General features: G+C 42.2%; 1 protein-coding gene and 1 long non-coding RNA gene across 6 annotated transcripts in view; one reads left to right on the top strand and one right to left on the bottom strand.

Moving 5' to 3' along the window:
* The first annotated feature begins 5,388 nt into the window (after positions 1–5,388).
* On the top strand, positions 5,389–7,872 carry LOC122145979. Its single transcript, XR_006160704.1, has 4 exons — positions 5,389–5,661; positions 5,751–5,847; positions 5,944–6,099; positions 7,730–7,872. It is a non-coding gene; the product is annotated as an uncharacterized LOC122145979 (long non-coding RNA).
* Positions 7,873–8,470: 598 nt separating this feature from the next.
* Positions 8,471–21,351, bottom strand: part of LOC109057541 (transmembrane and coiled-coil domains protein 1-like) — a 38,698-nt gene continuing 25,817 nt past the window's right edge. For all 5 annotated transcript variants that reach the window (XM_042762981.1, XM_042762980.1, XM_042762982.1 and 2 more), the window contains 4 exons: positions 17,351–17,593; positions 15,176–15,862; positions 10,898–11,032; positions 8,471–9,829 (listed from right to left, as the gene is read on the bottom strand). In XM_042762981.1, the coding sequence (XP_042618915.1) occupies positions 9,518–9,829; positions 10,898–11,032; positions 15,176–15,862; positions 17,351–17,593 (1,377 nt within the window). In that variant the 3' untranslated portion in view covers positions 8,471–9,517. The remainder of the gene's footprint in view (positions 9,830–10,897; positions 11,033–15,175; positions 15,863–17,350; positions 17,594–21,351) is intronic.

Genomic DNA, 21,351 nt, shown 5'->3' with positions numbered 1-21,351 from the left:
TTGCCTACAAGACGACCACTGGCACGGCGCCAACTTACCTAAACTCACTAGTTCAATCTTATGCGCCCTCCAGAAGTTTGTGCTCTGCAAATGAACGACGTCTTGTGGTGCCATCCCAAAGAGGTTCAAAATCACTCTCACGGACTTTTTCCTGGACTGCTCCCAGCTGGTGAATGACCTCCTGATCTCAATTCGAACAGCTGAGTCTTTACTCATTTTCAAAAAACATCTAAAGACTCATCTTTTTCACCAGCACTTAACCAACTAATACTAGAACTTACCTTTCCTTTCTTGTCTATCATATTCTTAAAAGAAAAAAAAACCCTGGCTACATGTTCTGTGCTAGACTAACTGAGACTTGTCGTAGCACTTGCATACTGTTGTTGTTCTCTCGCTGGTCTGATTGCTTCTATTGTTCTCATTTGTAAGTCGCTTTGGATAAAAGTATCTGCTAAATGATTAAATGTAAATGTAAATGTTTTGGTTATGTTCAAGGTTGGTTAGGACATAAACATCATTATCCTGATATAAAATAAGCTTATAGTCAAACAGACCTGTGTGTATCTTTTGTGTACAGGTTCATTTGTCAAACAGAACCTCTGGGGTAATTTGATTCTAAATGCTTTTCTAAAAGTTTGGCATAAAGCATGTTTTAACATTGTCACAGGAGAACTTTGACTTCTGTGGTTGTATTGTAAGTACAGCGTAGCCGTCGGTGTGTAAGTGAGCTATTGGCTGGCACTGAACTTTCACCTGGTGCTCGTGTTTCTTCATCTTTCCAATTAGTCACACAGATCCGTTCTGAGTCCTGTGATCCGCAGCATACAGCAGAGCAAGACAAGCTCAAGTGCTGCCATATGTGCCATACACAGACTGCAGCGTGTGTTTGCTCTCATACATATTTAACAAGCGGCAGAGCTCTGAATAACTGAGTATGAAAAACTATATCCATATCATGCCTCCTACAGTGACCGTGATTTCTCTCTCTCTCTCTCTCTCTCACACACACACACACACACACACACACAGGGCTGTATGGAGATCTCACTTCTAATCATTTCTAATTATTGCATTTAAAAGGATTTTTTCTGTACACAGAATCAGTTTTTACAAAGATTTTTGGCAAGTTGAGTAAAGCACGCAGAGCTTATTATCCACAATTACCAAAAACAGAATACGTGATAATAAACTATCCCAATAACTAAATAATAGACTAAATATACATTTGTGTTTTGCTTTCATCCAGATCATCTCATATGAGGACACATAGAGTCATTCTGAAGATGAAACTCCTGCACAGTAAACTCAATACAGTGCAAATAAATGAGTTTCCCTGAAGATGACGTCAGCAGACACCACTTCTACACGAGCAGACCTTTGTGATTAAGAGACTGGGACTTTAAAGAGAAAAAAATACTCAAACTAAAAAAATCTCCTCACGGGGACTGCGTTCACAAAGTAAACTTTGCAATTTAAAAAAAAAAAAAAAAAAAAAAAAAAAAAAAAAAAATATATATATATTCACAGGAAATAGATAATATTAGTCATATTTAGATGTTAGTCATTTTCGTGGTTCGCCATGGTGAACTGCTGACTGAAGAAACAGCTGCTGTAGGCTATTATTCACAGGAACCCGCCAGAGCTCAGAGCGCTGAAGTGTTTGAGACGGAGAAACCCCTCTTCCGGCCGGACGGAGCAGCTGCTTCCGGTCAGATAACGCCTCGCGGTCACGCGCCTGCAGGTCCAGCACGTCTCCGTGTAAAATCTTCATCACACAGACTTCACCATGCGCAGACATCGACTGTAATCTACTGTTGTTGTCGGAGAGCAATAATAAAAACAAAAACCTACTGGTATATTTGTAATGCAGAAGGCTACGTTTGTGATAAAGTGTTAAACAGTTTGCTATAAATGATCTAGTTTAGTTTGACACAGACCTGCACCATTCGCTCAGTTTTCTCTTAAATGTTAAGAAGAAAGAGTCTAAAGCAGACGAAGCGGGTTAAAGTTTGCTAGTTCTGATTATGTTTGTATTTGACTGACTCACAGCGCCACCTGCTGGACACACGAGGCGAAGCAGAGCCACTGACTGACGACGAGAAAACAGCTCAGAAGAGACACGATCATTTACTTAAAAAACACGCTACTCTGTTTTATTAGTAGTAAAGTTAAAAAAACTTCCTACAGAAATATAGTGGAAAAAAAGAAAGAAATGATCAGACAATGAATGGTTTCCATAGTTCTGTGTTCTGGTGGTGTGCCTCGATGAAATGGTTTACGCTGTAGATCTGTTTTGGTATCTGATGGTCCAGTGTAAAGTTTCTGAATAATTATAGTTCAGTGTTGTATTTTAGCATTATTTTGGGGAATTGTTATTACTCAAATGTCATTTTTATACTTGTTCTGTATCTTACATTGCAAAGAACAGTGGTACTTCTTACTCCTTCTAGTTTCATTTAGTCTTAACATAAAAGCAAGTGAAGGTTCTTCCAAACAGTTTTTAAGGTTTATGCTTTATCAAGACTGAAATCAAGCAAACGTAGCAGACAGATGATGGTGTGGTGAACAGCTCACATGAACAGTGTGTGTGAGTGTGTGAAGCTGGACTCTGTGGGGTCCTGTGTGGTCTGTCAGGACTCATCCTCACATTAGCACAGAGAGCCGTTCATCACAGCCACCTGCTCTCTGTGTCAGAATAGCAGCAGTTTGCACCTTGAAGCCCATCTCAATGTGCCATTACCTTAAGAACCGTTCCCAGATCATTATCATCACATATATTAGCAGATGTAATGGCTGATAACGCATCAATAGTCCGTCTGTCTGTAGATGAACTCAAACTCAACACACTGTGAGATGGGCTTCATTAGATCACATCTAATCAACTTTTTATTTGCTATTGAAGAAAAACACATTATTCAAAGACTAAATCAACTTTAATACATCAGATACGTCACATCAGTGCTTCCCAATCCTGGTGCTGGAGAACCCCCAACACTGCACGTTTTTGGTGTCTCTCTCATCTGACACACACATCTGAGGTCTTTGTAGTGTTCACTAATGAGCTGAAGAGTTGATTCAGCTGTGTTTGCATGACTGGGAAGCACTGCGTCACATCAAGCAGAAATAAAGGTATCTAAGCTATCTATCTATCTATCTATCTATCTATCTATCTATCTATCTATCTATCTAGTCTATCCATCTATCTATCTGTCTGTCTGTCTGTCTGTCTGTCTGTCTATCTATCTATCAATCATCTGTATGTCTGTCTATCTATCTATCTATTGATCATCTGTCTGTCTGTCTATCTGTCTATCTGACACACCAGATTCACTCAACCCTGGTCCTGGGCGCCTCCCAACACTGCACTCTCTTATCAAACACTCCTGATTCATGAGCTCATCAGAAGAAACTCATGGAGACATAGAAAATGTGCAGTGTTGGGATGCGCCCAGGACCAGGGTTGAGAAACACTGTCCTAGAGCAAGATGAGGACACATGTACATGACTCTCTGCGTGTGTAAGACGTTCTCTCTAGTGTGTGATCTTGAGATGAGTGTCTGCTTCATTAGTGTGCTGGCTCATGGCTGTGAATCACTGTCCTGTACAGAGGTCTTCAGCTGGTCCGGTCAGGACTGGTTGTCTGTTTTGCTGCTCAGATCATTTAAAGGCTCCACAGCACACATATTTATTTCAGCAGATCTCTTCTTCACTGACTGAAGTCTCTGGACAATCTTTCAGACATTTTTTTTTTCTGGAAAAATCCTCATTTGGAGATATTTGGACACTGAAATGGCTTCTGATATGTACCTTACTTTTGTTCTCTTGATAGTTTCTGCTGAAACAGTCTGATATGTGTGAGTTCGTTACAAAACAGCATTTATTTGCATTTCAGGCTTTTGGATTAAACACAGTATTGGTAAACTACAGGCTACACATAAAATCCACAACAATGGTTTAAATGACGTATGGTTTCCGGGTTTGTTCTTAGATATTAATAATCTGATAAACCTCACAGAAGATCTGAGCATCTACATGAAATTCACAGATAACCTGTTAAGTCTTAAGAAATGATTGTATGAAACCAATAAATAGGGACTAATAAACCACATTTTATGTGCTCAGTGTCAGTGTACTCTTTGTTAGCGAAATGTAATTTTATTGCACTGGATGGCAGCAAGTTCTAGAAAAAGTAATGGTGTAATGCAGGGGTGTCCAACTCAGTTCCTGGAGGGCCGGGGCCCTGCGGAGTTTTGTTCCAACACTCACACCATGTAGTTTTCAAATCAGCCTGAAGGACTGGATTAGTTGATCAGGTGTGTTTAATTAGGGTTGAATCTAAACTCTGCAGGGCTCTGGCCCTCCAGGAATTGTTTGACACCCCTGCTGTAATGGTTTTTCTACTGTACAAACTGTGTTTTGTATCCTCTTCCTCTAACTCTACCCCTCACACAACACTACAGGCAGTTTTAGATTCTCAAAACACTTCATTCTCTGTGATTTATAAGCTTGTTTCCTCATGGGGACCAAAAAAATCTCCCCACCATGTCAAAATTTACTGGTATTGTGGGGATTTCATCCCAATAACACAGGGAACACCACACACACACACACACACACACACACACACACACACACACACACACACACGTACGTGCATTCATTCATATTTTTGAGTGTTAAATGCTGGCTCTCATAAGTCTCACTGTTCTTCTGATGTCCTTCTTTCTCCTGCAGGGTTCTTTCAGCAGGACGGTGCTGGCGGATCTTGCAGTCTGCTGAAGACGATTTCTTGGAAATCATTGCTGAAGTTATGATGGATGATATTGGAGAAAAGCTGCTGGTGCTGTATTTCCTGGAGGCCCTAGTGATGCTGTGGTTCCTCCAAGAGCCAGACGTGGTGAAGGATATGACTATGAGTGACTCCTGCACATAGACTTGTATACATCCATTCCTGTATATATTGACATTAAATAATAAAACGACTCAAATTATAAATGTAAAATCAAGTCAGACTCTTCAGGTATTTTTGAGAGAATTTTGTAACTAGTGATGTCAGTGACCCTCATAACAGTAGATGAGGCTGTGACATGGTGAGTCAAATCTGCTCAGTTCGAGTCGTTTTGGCTTATTGTTTGAACTGTTTGCAGGTTTCTGATTGGCTGTGGCGGACATACATTGAGGGAAATGGTGAACGATAGGGTGACCAAACCTGCCATTGTCCTAGGACACGTCCTGGCCAGGATTTCTATATTGCCTAAAATATCCAGGTTTTGGCTTTGGTTTCCTGTTTTCATACTTAATGAAGGTAATTGGACACCAATAACGTTGGACCAATAACATGCAGACATTGTACGTAATCAACCAATCGTGGTGAATCAAAACAGATGGGATCTACAGAGAACGGTCAAAGCAATGCAGATACGTGTACATTGTCTTGTCAAAGGAGGAGGAGGAAGCGGTAAGATTAATAATAAATGATTTTACAATGAACTGCTTGGATCTGTCAGAACCTCACATTGTTCTCTTCTGTCCATCATGCAGTGGTTTGATGGTTACTACGAGTATCTGCGTTCGGTGATGATCAAGAGGAGGCACAGGAGATGCAGTTCAGATGAATCCAGCTGACAGTCCCTCTGAGGATCTAAAGAAGCTGCATGACGAGTGAGTGCACTCAAAATAAACCTTTAGTGTCTTTTTTTTTTCTCCCCATTTTATTTATTTGCAAAATAGTGTTTCATTCTGTTTTGCAGGTACCGTCTCCCAAGCGTCACCAGCAGCATGGCCAGGTCTTTTGTATGCACTGCCATGCAGAACAGTGATTTTGTCAGATGAGGAGAAGCTCTTAAGGTTAAAACCTCAGTCCAGTCCTGCTGCTAATACTGTATGTATCCACCCTGTTCAGAATCAAAGTATCCTCACTGAGATGTGCACTTGTCTCTTTAGTCCAGCTGAAGTGCCTGAGCCCAAATGGATGAATGCGAACGCAGCTTTTTACCTGCTGAAGATGTCACATCCAGTAACGGTGCCTGCAGCGCCTCCAGAAAAAGCTGCATGAATGCACATCAAGGAAATACCAGAGCCACTGCCTCTCTCTCTTTGGTGTGCCACTCAAAAGAAACTCTGACAGCATTTTGCTAGCTCTGGCATTTTAATGTCCCAGGGGTTGAGTTTTATTAAAGCAATCATTCTACTTTTTGAATTTGTTTGTTTATTATTGTTTGAAAAGAAGATAAATTGTCAAGTTTAGCCATCTGTTTCCTCTTCTCCCTACTTAAACTTGTGCATCTCTGCCTAGTGGTGCTGCCACTTGCAAATGTGCAGACTCAAATTCACTCATACACTAAACACTAGCTGCAAAAATATAGCTGCAAGTGACAGTTAAGGGACTTTTGAGGGGACGAATTTAGTTCCTAGTCCTCATAGTCAAGTTATTAGTGTAAACATAAGTGCAATTTTGGATAGTTGGTGGTGGTAGAGTTAAAGACTCCAAATTTGCGACAAGTTCAACTTTCTCAAATTTGCAGGACAGTTATGAAACTATCACCAAAGGTGCTTAAAACGTCCAGATTTTTCATAAAGCAGCACCCCCCCCCCCCAAAAAAAAAAAAAACTTTAAATCATGGCTCTCATGAGTCTGGTGAGCGTTTAGAGGTTAACTTTAGACCAATAAATGTAATCTATTTGCTAGAATTTAGTGTGTTTCAATAGTTTTTGTCCAAAAAAAAAAAAAAAAAAGGATTACACGCAATACTGCATGTCAAACATTTACCCAATTTTTTATTTTTTTTTCTGAAACTTTGTATACTAAAAAAAAAAAGTATGGTGTGCCACAAGGCTCCCTATTAGGTCACCTGCTTATGTATATGAGACATTAGCCCTGTTCGCACGGGATTAGTATGACCTGGTGACCTCCAGTCATTTGTAATAATTGCGGAGGTTGTCTGTGATCTTAATCCCGTGCGAATCGGCCATGTCTGTAATTTGTAAAGTAAAAATTCCCCCGCAAAAGACCTACCATATTTCGCCGAACACCGAGGTCCTGTGATAATATTAGTCCCCTGCGAATCAACATCTCTGTGATTTGGTGGGTCGTATATCATTTTTCGAGGTTTTTGTTTTCTGTGCACCTTTTTATCCATCTATCGTGAAGAATGGAGCTGCGTTGGAGTGTTTTGATGGTATTTTGGGTGCTGTCATATCACTACACCATACAATTTGCAGAAAGAGAAAGCTGAAAAAGTTTTGAGGTTAATGTATTACAAATAAATCAAGCATAAAGCTTGAGATATATTTTAACCTGGTGAAATGTAATTGACACAGCGCAAGAAACTATATTAATTTCTCTTTTTTAAATCCATCTGGACCATAGAACGGGACTCTCAAAGTCTTGACATCCGGGAGATAAGTCAGTAAATTAGAGTGAAATCACAGGCTTCTCTTATCCCGTGCGAATGCACCACACGAAATTCAGATGTGGGGGAGTAATTTCAAAATCACACAAGGTCCCTAGATAATACTAATCCCATGCGAATAGGGCTATTGTCAAAGTCTGAAAGTGATTCCTCATGCTCCACACTTCCACATTTTGAGCCTGATGAATCTCAGCATCATCGTCCTGGAATATGCAACATTTTTTGGCCAGACTTCTGCACCACTCATCAAGACTTACACACTGCTAAAAGTGTCCTTGGAAGTCACACGCTCAGCTAATTTCATCTTGTTTTTGCAGATACTTTTGGCACACGTCAGCCATCCGAGAGCAGAGTGCACAGCTGGATGGAGAACGTGCCAGATGCTGCTGACGTTATGAAGGACTGGAGGCCTCCATGAAGCATCCAAGCACCGACAGACAGTAAATCGATCCGTCGCATGAGCCGCAGGCAGTGCTGGAGAGGCCTGCAGAGGATGGACAGAGAAGGCAAGGCTCTCAGTGTGGTCACCAGCAGGCCGTTTGCTGGCCGAGAGGTGATCTGTGACTTCCACGGCCGGCTGATCTCCAGGGAAGAGGGACTGCAGATCCACCAGAACAACGAGGCACAAGCTGGACATCTGTTTTTCTTCACCAGCAAGAACGGACAGGACCTGTGTTTGGATGCTCAGGAGGAGCGCTGCGACTGCCATCCAAACAAATCTACATTTGTCAGATAAATTAAACACGCGGCCAAACGCGCCAGTCTCAGTCCTAGACTGCACTTTGTTGAGGATGAAGCGGTCATTCTTTTCATGGCCACACGGGACATTCAGACCTGCTACGACCACAGAGACCACAGGAGGTCCTACACTGATGCCGTCCTAAAGGAAGATGGACACTGTGGATTATCTGGATGGGACTTAACGGTTTTATTGTTTTTCCCCATATGTCTATTGTGTTCTCACAATTTCATGTTTTCTAAACTTTCTTCAGTGTTTCCTGAAATTAAGATTGACATTTTAAATTGTAATAAAGTATAAAGCTTGTGCACACTAAAGCTCTAGTCAGAAATGAACTTTATTACAAAAGATATCAAGAGATGTGTTTGAAGGCACTAGAGTGGTTTAAAACATCTCTCTCTCTCTCTCTCTCTCTCTCTCTCTCTCTCTCTCTCTCACACACACACACACACACACACACACAATACAGCTTCAGCAGAGGACATCCCCTGAGGATTATTAAATGACAGACAGAACTATTAAACATTATTACTGTACAGTTAGACGCCTGTGCTAACAGCTCATAAGATCTGAAGGACACACGGGTGGAGGTGTGAGAAGATTCGTCAGCTTGAGTCCAGCTTATGATCAAACACACAAGCGTCTCCATTCATAAGAACAGTCCTGATCCATCATTCACGACAGATCATCAAAAGAGCCCTCTCCATCACAACGCTAAAACACCAGATCAGAAACACTGCACCTTCATGTTACAGACATTAGGAATACACAGTCCCAGCTACTCCTGATATTGTCTTTCTCTGCTGTCTGTCACAGGTCCAGTAAGGCGGTGTAATATTCAATAAATTAATACTTCATTTAAAACTAGTAGTGCTAGTAAACAGCAACATCCTTTGACCTCTTGAGAATGATGAGTACTGAAAGCAGAGGATGATGTCAGAGGCTCGAGTCTTCCTTCAGACGCTGTGAAAGCAGCTCTAATCATCACTTCAGTCAGACTGCTGAACGCTTCACCTCACTCCCGCTCACATCTAATACATGATGCTCTTCTTCCACTGAACACAGAAGGAGCTCAGGTCACCCTTTCTCTTCATTCACGTTCATCATCATTCTGAGTCACTAGGACCTCAATATTTCTCCTTTTGTGTTCATCTGAAAAAATAGCAGCATACGGGCGTTTACTCACAACACTGAGGAATGATGACAATTTAATTTTTGCGTGAGCTAATGCTACATTCAACTAAAATTATATTAGAAATATGAGTAATATTAATATTAATCTCATTCCAGAGCAATGCTCCAAAGGCATTCCATAGGGAAAAACTGTGCAAAATAGTCTGAGAGCAGCGTATCTTCTGTGCGCTCATCAGGACACGTGCAGGAGGCGGAAGGTGTGTCCTGAGAAAGCCTCCCAGTTCCTCCAGAGCACGGCGAACAGCAGGAAGACCAGCAGCGAGGACACGGAGCGGCTGCGCGTCTTCATCAGCGGGACCACGCAGTTGGCGACGGTGGAGACGAAGACCAGCAGCACGGCCATGAGGGCCAGCAGCACGGTGATGAGTTTGCCCATGAGTGTGCGAGCCGTGGCGTTCTCCAGGCCCTCCAGCTGAACCACCTGCTGCTGCTGCTGCTGCAGCTCCATCTTAGAGACGCGCGTCTGACACGCTTCCAGAGCCTCCTGACACACACACACACACACCGCAGGTCAGTCTCACACAACACACTGATCGCACAACTCCTGCAGTGTGTTCATGTGTGCAAAACCTCATGATTTCATTCACTACCAGTGCCAAATGACAAATAAAATCACAATATCTCAGCAACACGATGATTTTTTAATTTTAAAAGTAGCAATAATAAAATAGTCTAATATTACTGTAATGTTGCTCAAATATGGTATTTTGTTTACCTTCAACTCTGTCATTGTGTGTGACGATAATGATATATAATCATTTTTGGAGAAAAACTGAATAAGTTTGGGCTTAAGTTAAGGAATAGTTCATCCAAAAAAAAAAAATCTGCTGAAGATGTGCTCAACAACAAGACACCAAACAACATAAAGATGAGTTTGTGTCTTCATCAGGTTTGTAGAAATGTAGCACTGCATCAGTGTCTCATCAATGGATGCTCTGCAGTGAATGGGTGCCGTCAGAATGAGAGTCCAAACAGCTGATAAAAACATCACAATAATCCACAAGTAATCCACAGCACTCCAGTCCATCAGTGAACATCTGGAGAAGACAAAAGATGAAACACATCCAGCATTAAGATGTTTTTAACTCAAATACATAGAGTCTATAATCCATAATAACACTTCCTCCAGTGAAAAAGTGATCTGGTGTGAATCAGGAGAGAAATCTGCACAGATCAAGCAGCGTTTAAACAGCTCTAAACAAATATGTGTCTGGATTTTGATGTGAGAGACAACAGCAGATGCACTTTTTCACTGGAGGAAGTGTTATTATGGATTATAGACTCTATGTATTTGAGTTAAAAACGTCTTAATGCTGGATTTGTTTCATCTTGTGTCTTCTCCAGATGTTCACTGATGGACTGGAGTGCTGTGGATTACTTGTGGATTATTGTGATGTTTTTATCAGCTTTTTAGACTCTCATTCTGACGGCACCCATTCACTGCAGAGCATCCATTGCTGAGACACTGATGCAGTGCTACATTTCTACAAACCTGATCAAGCCATGCATAACTAGTATCGTGACCTGTGAGGCCATCACTGCACACACACACCTGCAGGTCCCGGGCCCTCTCGTTGGACTGGTACGCGATCTTCTCCTCCATGCTGGCCAGCTCTTGTTTCAGGTTCAGGATCTCGTTCTGGTGGAGCTCCGTCAGATCGTTGACTTGTTCCTCTAAGCGCTCACATTCAGAAACACAACACCACAAACGCGGTCACTTCCTGTACATGAGGCTGTTAACAAGTCTCTCTGCGTCAGAGTGTTTATTGTGCATGTTTTGGTCTTCACTCAGAAACACTTACTCATCTCAACCGTGTGACCAACAGTTCAGAGACGACACCACAAACTGTGGACTAATGGATTCGTTTAAAACCGTTTAAACACTCAATTTAAATGCACTAAATGAAAGAAAACATAAATTCAGTCATATTTATCTTCCAAAGGCACAAAGAATCTTCACTGTTTTTATACAAAAACAGTTCATAGTGTTTACAGCTGAAGGGCTCAGCAAAAATATGATCCAGGCTCTGAAATGCCATTAATATTCAGATTCAAGAATGGCCAGATCTAATTTTAAAAGAGGGTTAGCACTGCTTTTATATTCCTTTAACTACTGCAAAATTAAATTATCCATTAGCTTGACAGCATGTTGATTTTTCAGCTATATTTTTGTGCTTCTGTTATTACAAGCCAACAGTAAAATGCTTGACCACAAGCTGGACATTTAGGGCAAAATCTGTTTATTTATTCATCTCTCTCTCTGTGTGTGAACTCACATTCACCCTCTCATTCATTTCCCTTCTCAGACTTTTATTTAAGAGGAAAAAGTCTAATCTGAGTCTATTTCAGGCCCACAGATCTGCTGGGTCACAACCCAAATATCTGTTTCTGGTACAGATGTGGAGAGCAGGGAAAATGCTACATCTAAATATTACATGAAAAACTAACATGGACAAGTCAAACCTATTTCTGAAGTGCTTTTCACTATACATATTGTTTCAAAGTAGCTTTACAGAAAACCAGGATGCTAATAAAATAAAAAATATATATTAAAGATGATGAAATATAATATAAAAATTATAATGTTTTCGTGCCTTAAAGTCACATTTTCTAGATTAGAGTTGTATAAACAATCATACAGACCACATTAGCTTTATAACACAAATCACTTAACTCCTTATCTGGTGAAACTGAGAATTATGAAAGATCATGACAAGTTGGTGAACTGACGAGCCTAATTTCTATGTGGTGGTGTGTATCACTGACACAGTTACATGGTGCATATAAATGACTGGATATTTCATATTCTGCATCTCTGGCCCCAAGCGGTGTAACTGAGGACTGAAAGTAGTCATGGCATAACACTTATGATGTGCTACCTACAGTGTGTCAGGTCTATATCTAGTCCCCTAGTGTTCAGGACAAAGGCAGCTGTGGCAAGGAACGAGAAAACTTTGTTAGAAACCAGGCAACAGCATCAGTTGTCTTCTGAATGTACAGTCCAAATGTAACATCAGCAATTAAGTATTTAAACTACCATGGTAAAAGTGCAAAAACAGCGAGCACTGAACTGAGTTCTCTTTCATGGCTTATTATGCTTTAAATTACTCTTTTTTTGGTAACACTTTCTATGAAGCCTGTATTTATAATACATTATAAGGGTATTCTTAAGGCATTATAATGAATGCATAATGCATTATAAAACACCTTACAATATGTTGTATCATCTCATGAATATTCATAAGAACAGTTTTAATATATTATAATATTTACTTATTTGTGGTTATAGCTTTTAAGAGTATGATGATTTATAACACAGTGAACACGTTGCATCAGCTTTTACAGTGAATTATATTTCTCATAGTTATAATGTATCATAAGCCTCATATCTTGCCATTTTTCTGATGCTACTTTACTTAAAGCGATCAAAGGCCACTTATAAGTAATAATAATAATAATTATTATAATCAGTTGAATGTGTAATATAACACATTTGCTTTAAACTATTTTTATTGTAATATCGGTTTGATTATTTTGATGTTACCCTTTAGACAGCTGTTGATAAGTAACTCTGCAACTACTGTACATGTCAACTAGCAGTCATTAGAGTATTAGTATATCTGCTACTGTAAATATATGCTAAAACTTTATTTTGATGGTCAACCAACAGATACACTGACTATAAGTGTCTTTGCAAGTACCTCAGCTTATTCTACCATACTAGATTCTACCATACTTGAGCATACTGATACTCTAATGAGAGTTAGTTGACATGTAGTGGCAAAGTTGCTTATAGTCGATTGATTGAGAGGACCATCAAAATAAAATGTAACCATATAAAACACTGCATTGTTTTTTCAGTTGGAGTATTAAGCTCACATCAGTTAATTAACATTAGCTCCACAGGAAACACTCAAATAACACTCACATCTAACCACTCACAAGCTAGATCTTAAATAAACAACGATGAGATATGAAACAGTCCATTATACTGTACATGAAGTAGATTTAATATGGTGTTCATTGTGTGTCATAAATAATCATACTCTTACACTTATAACCACAAATACGTAAGTATTATGATGCATTATAATTGTTATGATTATTCATGAGATGATACAACATATTATAAGGTTTTTATAATTTATTATGCATTCATTATAATGCCTTAAGAATACCCTTATAATGTATTATAAATACGTGCTTCATAGAAAGTGTTACCATGATTTCAAACAGATATAAATTTTATAGCAAAACCTCTAATAAAATCAACGACACTTTAGACCAGGGGTCACCAGCTGATGGACTCCAGACGATTAAACTTCTAAAGGCTGTGATTTCATTGAATAAACACGAGCACTGCTGCTTCCTGTACTGCCGTTACCGGGGAAACCGTTCAGACAGCGCCTCCTGCTGGCAGAGAATGAACGTGCAGCTGCTGGTTTTGTTCAGACCGATGAGAACATCCAGCCATGTTTTTACGCAGAAAACACACAGGGCTGTTAATATGAACCGGTGGATAGACAAGAAGATTATGCATTATTATATTCTAAACAATTAAGACAGTAAAACATATATTTGTTATTTAATTAATAATAATTGATCAACATTGTTTAAATTAATATAGCAATTGATACTTTTGACTTCAATTTCTTAAAAAAAAATGGTTTAAAAGCTGAAATGTGACGTTTATCTATATAAAACCTGTGTCTGAACTGTAAATCATGCTTTTCAGAGTCATTTTTATTTTATTTGTGCAGGTCTTAAAGTCTTAAATTTGAGCTTAAATACCCTGGTCTGGTAAAAACCATCAGTTCATGTTTTTAGGCATATAATTGTCCAGACCTCATCTGGTCATTACTGGACCTCAATCAGTTTTAGTTGAAGACCCCTGCTTTAGACCATTGCCACAATATATATTATCATGTTGTAGACTGAAGAACCAGGTAAACAATGTATGAATCTTTTCTGTTTCTAATAGCATTATAGTTTTGTATTGTTTAGGGTGTGATCAGCGTTTGCGTAAGTAGTAGATGTGTTAGGGAAGTAACACGTAACATTTTAATTACATTTTGCTAAAATGAACAAAATGACTTGATAAAAGATTTGTTTATTTTGCTGAACGAAACCAAAACCACATAATCAATCAAATCAACAGAACCTATGGTGTTCGTACATGACTGTGATCTCGTGTGTGTGTGTATATATGTGGGTTCTGGGTCTATGAATGGTGTTTGTAAACTGTGACCAGTATGTGGGTGTGTGTGTGTGCATGTCTGTGAGCGTGTGGTGAGCATGTGTGTGTGTGGGTGTATAGACTCTATATGGTGTTCGTACATGACGTGTGAGTTGTGTGTGCATATATGTGTGTGTGTGTGTGTGTGTGTGTGAGGGCGTGTGTGTGTGTGTGTCAAGTGAGTGTGTGTGTGCATATATGTGTGTATGTGTGTGTGTGTGTCAGTATGTGTGTGTGTGTCTGTCAGTATGTCTGTGTGTGTGTATGTGTGTCAGTGTGTGTGTGTGTGTCTGTCAGTATGTGTGTGTGTGTGTGTCTGTGTGTGTGTGTGTGTGTGTGTGTGTGTGCGTGTATGAGCGTGTGTGTGTGAGTGAGTGTGTGTGTGCATATATGTGTGTGCGTGTGTGTGTGTGTGTGTGTGTGTGTGTGTGAGACGTGTGTGTGTGTGTGTGTGTGTGTCAGTATATGTGTGTGTGTGTCAGTATGTGTGTGTGTGTGTGTGTGTGTGTGTGTGTGTGTGTGTGTGTGTGTGTCTGTCAGTATGTGTGTGTGTGTGTGTCTGTCAGTATGTGTGTGTGTGTGTGTGTGTGTGTACCTGAAGCGCTCCTCCTGCAGCGCCTGCATCAGTAGTGTGCACTCCTTCAGACAGCCGCTCTTCAGACTCTCCACCGTCTCCTCCAGTCGTGTCTGAGCATCTCGCAGCTCCTGCAGCTCCTGCAGTAACATGTCCAGGCTGCCGCTGTGGCCCCGTTCTAGTGTGTTTCCTCTGGAGCTGGGCGGGCCCCCGGGGGCCCCCGTCACGCTGTTGGCTCCCACCGATCCCGAGGTGGTGCTCGAACAGTCCTCATCGCTGCCAAACTTTGGGCTGGACTGCAGGTGTCCGCCGGCGGATCCCAGAGAGCGTCCGGCAGCGGCCACACCGTCCTCAGCATCCTCCGTCCCGTCCTTCAGCACGCTGATGTTATCGGCACTGCCGAAGCGGTGGCGGATCAGGGAGGCGATCTCGCGAGGTTTGGAGGCCACTGCCCCGGCGGCCGAGTGCGTGACATGGGAGAAACTGGACAGTCCGCCCTTGACACTGTCCACCACTCCCTCGCTGAGGCCCGTGATGACCCTGGCGCCCACATCTCGCAGGCCCTGCTGCATGTCCCGCAGCATGTCTTTGGGCTGCCGCTGCACGCCGCTGTGCTCCACCTCACGCAGACGCCGGTGGTAATGCTCCAGCTTACGCTGCAGCTGGGCGATGCTCGCCGCCGCCTTCTGGTTCTTCTTCTCAAACACCTGAAGATGGAGACAATGTGGGGGTGTGTGGAAGAGCAAGGGAGAGAGGAAATCAAAACGAAAGAGAAGAAACAGACTAAAAACAGATGAGCTCCAGTCAAGGCATTTCTAGCCTGTGTCTAACTGCATCAAGAAAGAGCCAACTCTGACTGAAAACAGATGAGCTCCAGTCACCGTAGTGCAGCTGTCAGTCTGAACACTACTTTACAGTAAAGCCCAAACTCTACTTTGGTTTTTATGCATACAGCGCACTTGACATGAATTTAGCCATTAGCACAGTGCGTGCACAGCCTGATTTTTCTAAGCACACATACACACCTGCTTTTAATTTTTTTTTTGCACTAATTAGTTTGGCCACAAGGTGGCAATACTGGCCCAAGACTGTTGTTTCACAGTTGCTTAAAGTCACAAAGTAGGTAGGTTTTTGAAGTGTGGATCCTTGCACACTCTAATGACTAATATTACCCACAATACATTGCACTTTGGTGAAGGATTCAGTTCAGAACTACAAACACGAATAAAAAGTGTTTAAGTTTGAGTTTGAGTGTTTGAGTTACTAATACTCAACATTTAACATGGTAAAAATATGTCTTTAATGTTATCTGTGTTATATTTCATCTGCAACAACAATGTGAACTTTTATAAACATCCGTTTGGCCATTCATTTTATTATGTAAAAAATCTGAGCAGAGATCTCTGCATGAAGAAGACCCATGGCTGGCAGATCAACACGCTAGTTCTTTTCTCTCTAATATTGTAGAAGTTAAATGAAATGATATGTAGAGGATGTTAACTGTGACAGATGATTGACAGGCCAGTTTACAGTGACAGGGTGTGTGTAACTGTGCGACAGAGCGTCCGTTAAAGACGCAGTTGTATGACGTGATAGTTTGTAAAGCTTGCCTACTCTTCTACTACACACTCAAAAGTGTGTACCTTTTCCTCACCAAAAAAGTGCATACTTTAAGGGCGTAGTATAAGTATCACATTGAGATGCAGCAAATATGACAGATTTACAGGAAAAGATAAATGCAGGGCGGGACTTGGATCAGTTGTTGATTGGATGGTAAGATGTGGGCGTGGCTCTCAGATGAGAGTGAGCTTGTAGGGCTGGAGTTTCAGAGGACTAAATGATTGGAGTAGTCCTGCATATGCCACTTTACCAGATAAACCAACTAGACATTTTGATTAAGCATTACCAGATCAACATATCTTTTAAAAATGAAACGTGCACAGATGAATTGTTCACAAAAAGGTCTATACCATACATTTGCCAAATACAAAATGCCGACATGAATTGTCATGAAAACAATGTCAAAATTTTAAATAATAATGATAATAATACAAATACAAGATTAATTATCATGAAGAATATTAATTCTAGTTGTCTTCTTTTTTGCAGACATGTTATGAAGATGCATGCATGCACATATAAAAAGACAGCAGGCTGGTTCATGTGTAAGATACAGTGAAAGCGTGAGATCACACCTGTTTGATGCGGGAGCTCTGCTGTTTGTCGTTGGCATTGCTGGCCAGTTTGAGGTACTCGGCCACATTCTCGTCGCGGGCCGCCTGCTCGATACGCAGCTGCTCCGTCAGCTTCAGGATCTTCTGCTGCAGCTGTGCGATGGCCTGCCGTGTGCGCTGGGGGTCCAGACCGGCGTCCTCCGAGCCCAGCAGTGAACCGTCCGCCCCGTAGGACGCCGCCAGACCGCCCTCCAGCCTCTCGATCTGAGAAACACAAAGAAACGGCCAGGAGGAAGCCGAGGGAGGGACAAAGACGAGAAAAGTCATGTCAGTTCTTAAAATAGGTCTTTCTGTGTCTTTCTGCAGACACAGTGAAGCAATCGCCCGCTTCTGCAATCGCATGCATGCAGACGGAGGCTATTAAAGGTCAACATCTCCATCACACACACACACACACACACACACACACACACACACACACACACACACGTTTGCCTTCATTCTAATAAAGAGACCACAGTGCCTCGTTTTTGTGAAGTACATTTACTGAAAACATCTCACAGTAAACTGAACCTGTTTAAAGGAAGTTTCAACACTTTTTTAGAGAGGAAATCAAGACAAAGATACTCCTATCTCACAAGGGAAAAGGCATATTTGCAACAATACACGTATGTGTCGACCTGATAGTTAAACAATCCGCTCAGACAGAATGAGCAGAATATTGAGGTCAGCACAGTCCTCTCTGTCAGACAGCACTGTGAAATCTGACCTATATATCAGCAATAATAACTCCATTAAACAAGGGCTTTGTGAAAAGATCGTAACCACTAAAATGATGATTTGATATAAGCATGAGATAATGTAATATTGTTCATGTTCTGCTATACCGATGAAGAGGAACATGTTCGTATTGAGAGTTGGAAGCCTGCACTAAAACGACATTCAGTCAGATAGCTCTGATCTTACTCAAGCACAGCAGAGAGAGAGAGTCAACCGGACGTGAAGGGAAACAGTGCAGCACGAGGCTGAAATGACACAATGATGCATGATCTCCCCGCGACTCCGTCTTCAGAGCGTTATAACGGGTTATAATGTGTGTAGAGCCCTCGCGCACTCACCGTCCCGCTCCGCGCTCGCAGCAGCTGCTCCCAGTGCATCTCCTCATCGAGAGCTACAGCCGGGTTCTCTCTCCTGAACCTCAACAAGTCGTGTGGAAATCTCACCGGCAGCTGAACTCGAGCTCGAGCTCCTCCCGCGTGCAGCTTTAAACATGACATCATCCCTAAAACCAGTGCTGATCACGACCGCTGCTCGAACTGAACCCAGCACTGATTGTTGAATTCAAACGGAGCCGTATTTTGATTCATTCTGAAGCCTCTGTGTGGTTAGTGCTCTTGCGATATTGAATAATTGTAAATAGATTAATTTATTCAGTGTGAACAACTGGCTTCAGTAAAGGAAACATTCAGACCTATTTATACCAGTCTCACTGTTTCTCGCTTTTGTTCTCGAAACGGACTCACTTGTCAAATAAATACATAATAACAGAGAATGCTTGGAGAATATGGATTCATTAGAATTTCTTAATATACAGGGAAATGCAGACTATAAAATTCACTGATATTTCAACACGGGAGCCCTGTTCAGTCAGTAATTTTAAACAGAATGTAGTATACGATTCTAGAAATGAGTATAACAGCACTATTAAAAAAAATAAACATAACATATATTAGGATGTCATTAAATGAAACCCTACATGAACACCATTTGGCCAAATATACAAAATGTACTTTTTTTCTTCTTTGAATTAAGTCACGAATGAACAAAATAACTTTTTTTCAAGATTCAAGATTTTTATTCGTCACATGCACGATTATATAGAGAATATATAACCAGCAGTGAAATGTGAGTCAGTTCCGCTCCATGAACAGTGCAATTATTAAAGAATACAACACAGATGAAAATATACATGAATATAGCTATGAAAGAATGAAATAAAAGTAAACAATAAAAATATAATAAAATATTTAAAAAAATGTATACTGTAGAATTAAATATAGAATAGAAAATAATGTGCATGAAAGTATACTGTAGTCTTAAATATTAAGATACACAGGAATGTACAAGATGCGAATGTGCAAACAGGTAGTGACACTTTCAGTATGTCAATATGAGATAGAGAATGATGAATATCTTACTGATTATTAAGTGATTATTTAGTGAAGTCATGTAGATGTTAAGAGGCTGGTTTTGAGTTTAGGAGCCTGATGGGGAAGAAGCTCCTCTGAAGTCTCTCAGTTTTTGCCATTAGGCTACGGAAGCGCTTACCAGATGGCAGCAAAGTGAAAAGATGGTTACTGGGGTGGATGGAGTCCTTGATGATTTTAACAGATCTGCTTTTGCAGCATTTGAGGTAGATGTCCTGCAGCGATGGTAGCGCAGACCCTGAGATGCGCTCAGCTAAGCGCACAACTCTCTGCAGGGCTTTGCAGTCTTGACTGGAGCTGTTCCCATACCACACTGAGATACACTGACACAATACTGTAACAATATAAAAACTCCACAATCACGGGAAGAAGGAGGCGGGAACCGGCGAACACTCAAATAAAACCTTTAATAATAAAATAAAACACAAAACAGCGCGACAGCCCCTCACGGTCGACTGCCGCGCACAAACAAAAACCAAACCCAAAATAAAACCCAGGCCTGGTCCTCTCTCGTCCTTCACTGACGTCGCTCCTCTTTTGTATCCTCCCGATCTCCTCCGTGGGACTCGAGACCAGTGAGTGGAGCAGGTGTCGCTCATTTCCCAATCACTCCACCGGCCTCGCTCCGTTCCCACGGCTCTCGGCCCCGCCCCACTTGTCACATACCCCCATCGCCCCTCGCAGGCCGGGGGATACCCACGAGACTGCGCTCTACCCCCCCCCCCCCCCACCGTGAGGGACCGCTCACGGTGACCTGTGGGAACCTGGGGGTAAGGACAGACGAGGCGAGAGAAAAGGAGATGGAAGGATGACGAGCGACAGAGACAAGAGAGGGGAGAGAGGAGAAAAAAAAGATTCCGGTTCCCAGACACGCTGCCGCTCAGCCCTCCACCAGCTGGGGGAACTCTCCCGCGGTGCCTGGCAGCGGCACTGGATGGCCCTCGGTGGACGGCACGACACTCCTCCGCCGCCTGGTGGACGGCGACAGCTCCTCCGCTTTCGGGCAGCCGGCAGGAGTCCTCCCTTCCCTGCTCCTCCCCATTCCGGCAGATGGCAGCAGGCTCCGGCCACCTGGCGAACGGCGGCGACTCCTCCGCTCCCTCATGGACGGCAGCCGTCCCTCCCATTGCGGGCGGCCGGCAGTGAGTCCCCAGCAACTCACTCCAGCCCACCGCCTCGAGCGTCCACGGCACCAGACTGCTACGCCCTGCTCGACGGCACCGCGGATTCACCCCAGCGGCAAGGGATCTTCGGCAGCGTGTCCCTCCTTCCTCCCGGGTTTCGGCACCAGTGTAACAATAAAAACTTCATATTCACGGGAAGAAGGAGGCAGGAACCGGCGAACACTCAAATAAAACCTTTAATAATAAAATAAACACAAAACAGCGCGACAGCCCCTCACGGGCGACTGCCACGCACAAACAAAAACCAAACCCAAAATAAAACCCAGGCCTGGCCCTCTCTCGTCTTTCACTGTCGTCGCTCCTCTTTCGTATCCTTCCGATCTCCTCCGTGGGACCCGAGAGTGGTGAGTGGAGCAGGTGTCGCTCATTTCCCAATCACTCCACCGGCCTCGCTCCGTTCCCATGGCTCTCGGCCCCGCCCCACTCGTCACAAATACACTTTCTATGACCCCTGAATAGAAAGTTTTCAGGATTGCTGGTGAGACCCTGAATTTCCTCAGCTGTCGCAGATGCTACAGTCTTTGATTGGCTTTATTAACCTGAGTTTGAATGTGTGAAGTCCGAATCAGGTCCTCGGAGATGTTTACACCAAGGTACTTAAAACTGCTTACCCTCTCCATAGGGGTCCCAC

Source organism: Cyprinus carpio, chromosome A8 (genome assembly GCF_018340385.1).
Source record: "Cyprinus carpio isolate SPL01 chromosome A8, ASM1834038v1, whole genome shotgun sequence".
Lineage (NCBI taxonomy): Eukaryota > Metazoa > Chordata > Actinopteri > Cypriniformes > Cyprinidae > Cyprinus > Cyprinus carpio.
This window is presented reverse-complemented; position numbering and strand designations above follow the sequence as displayed.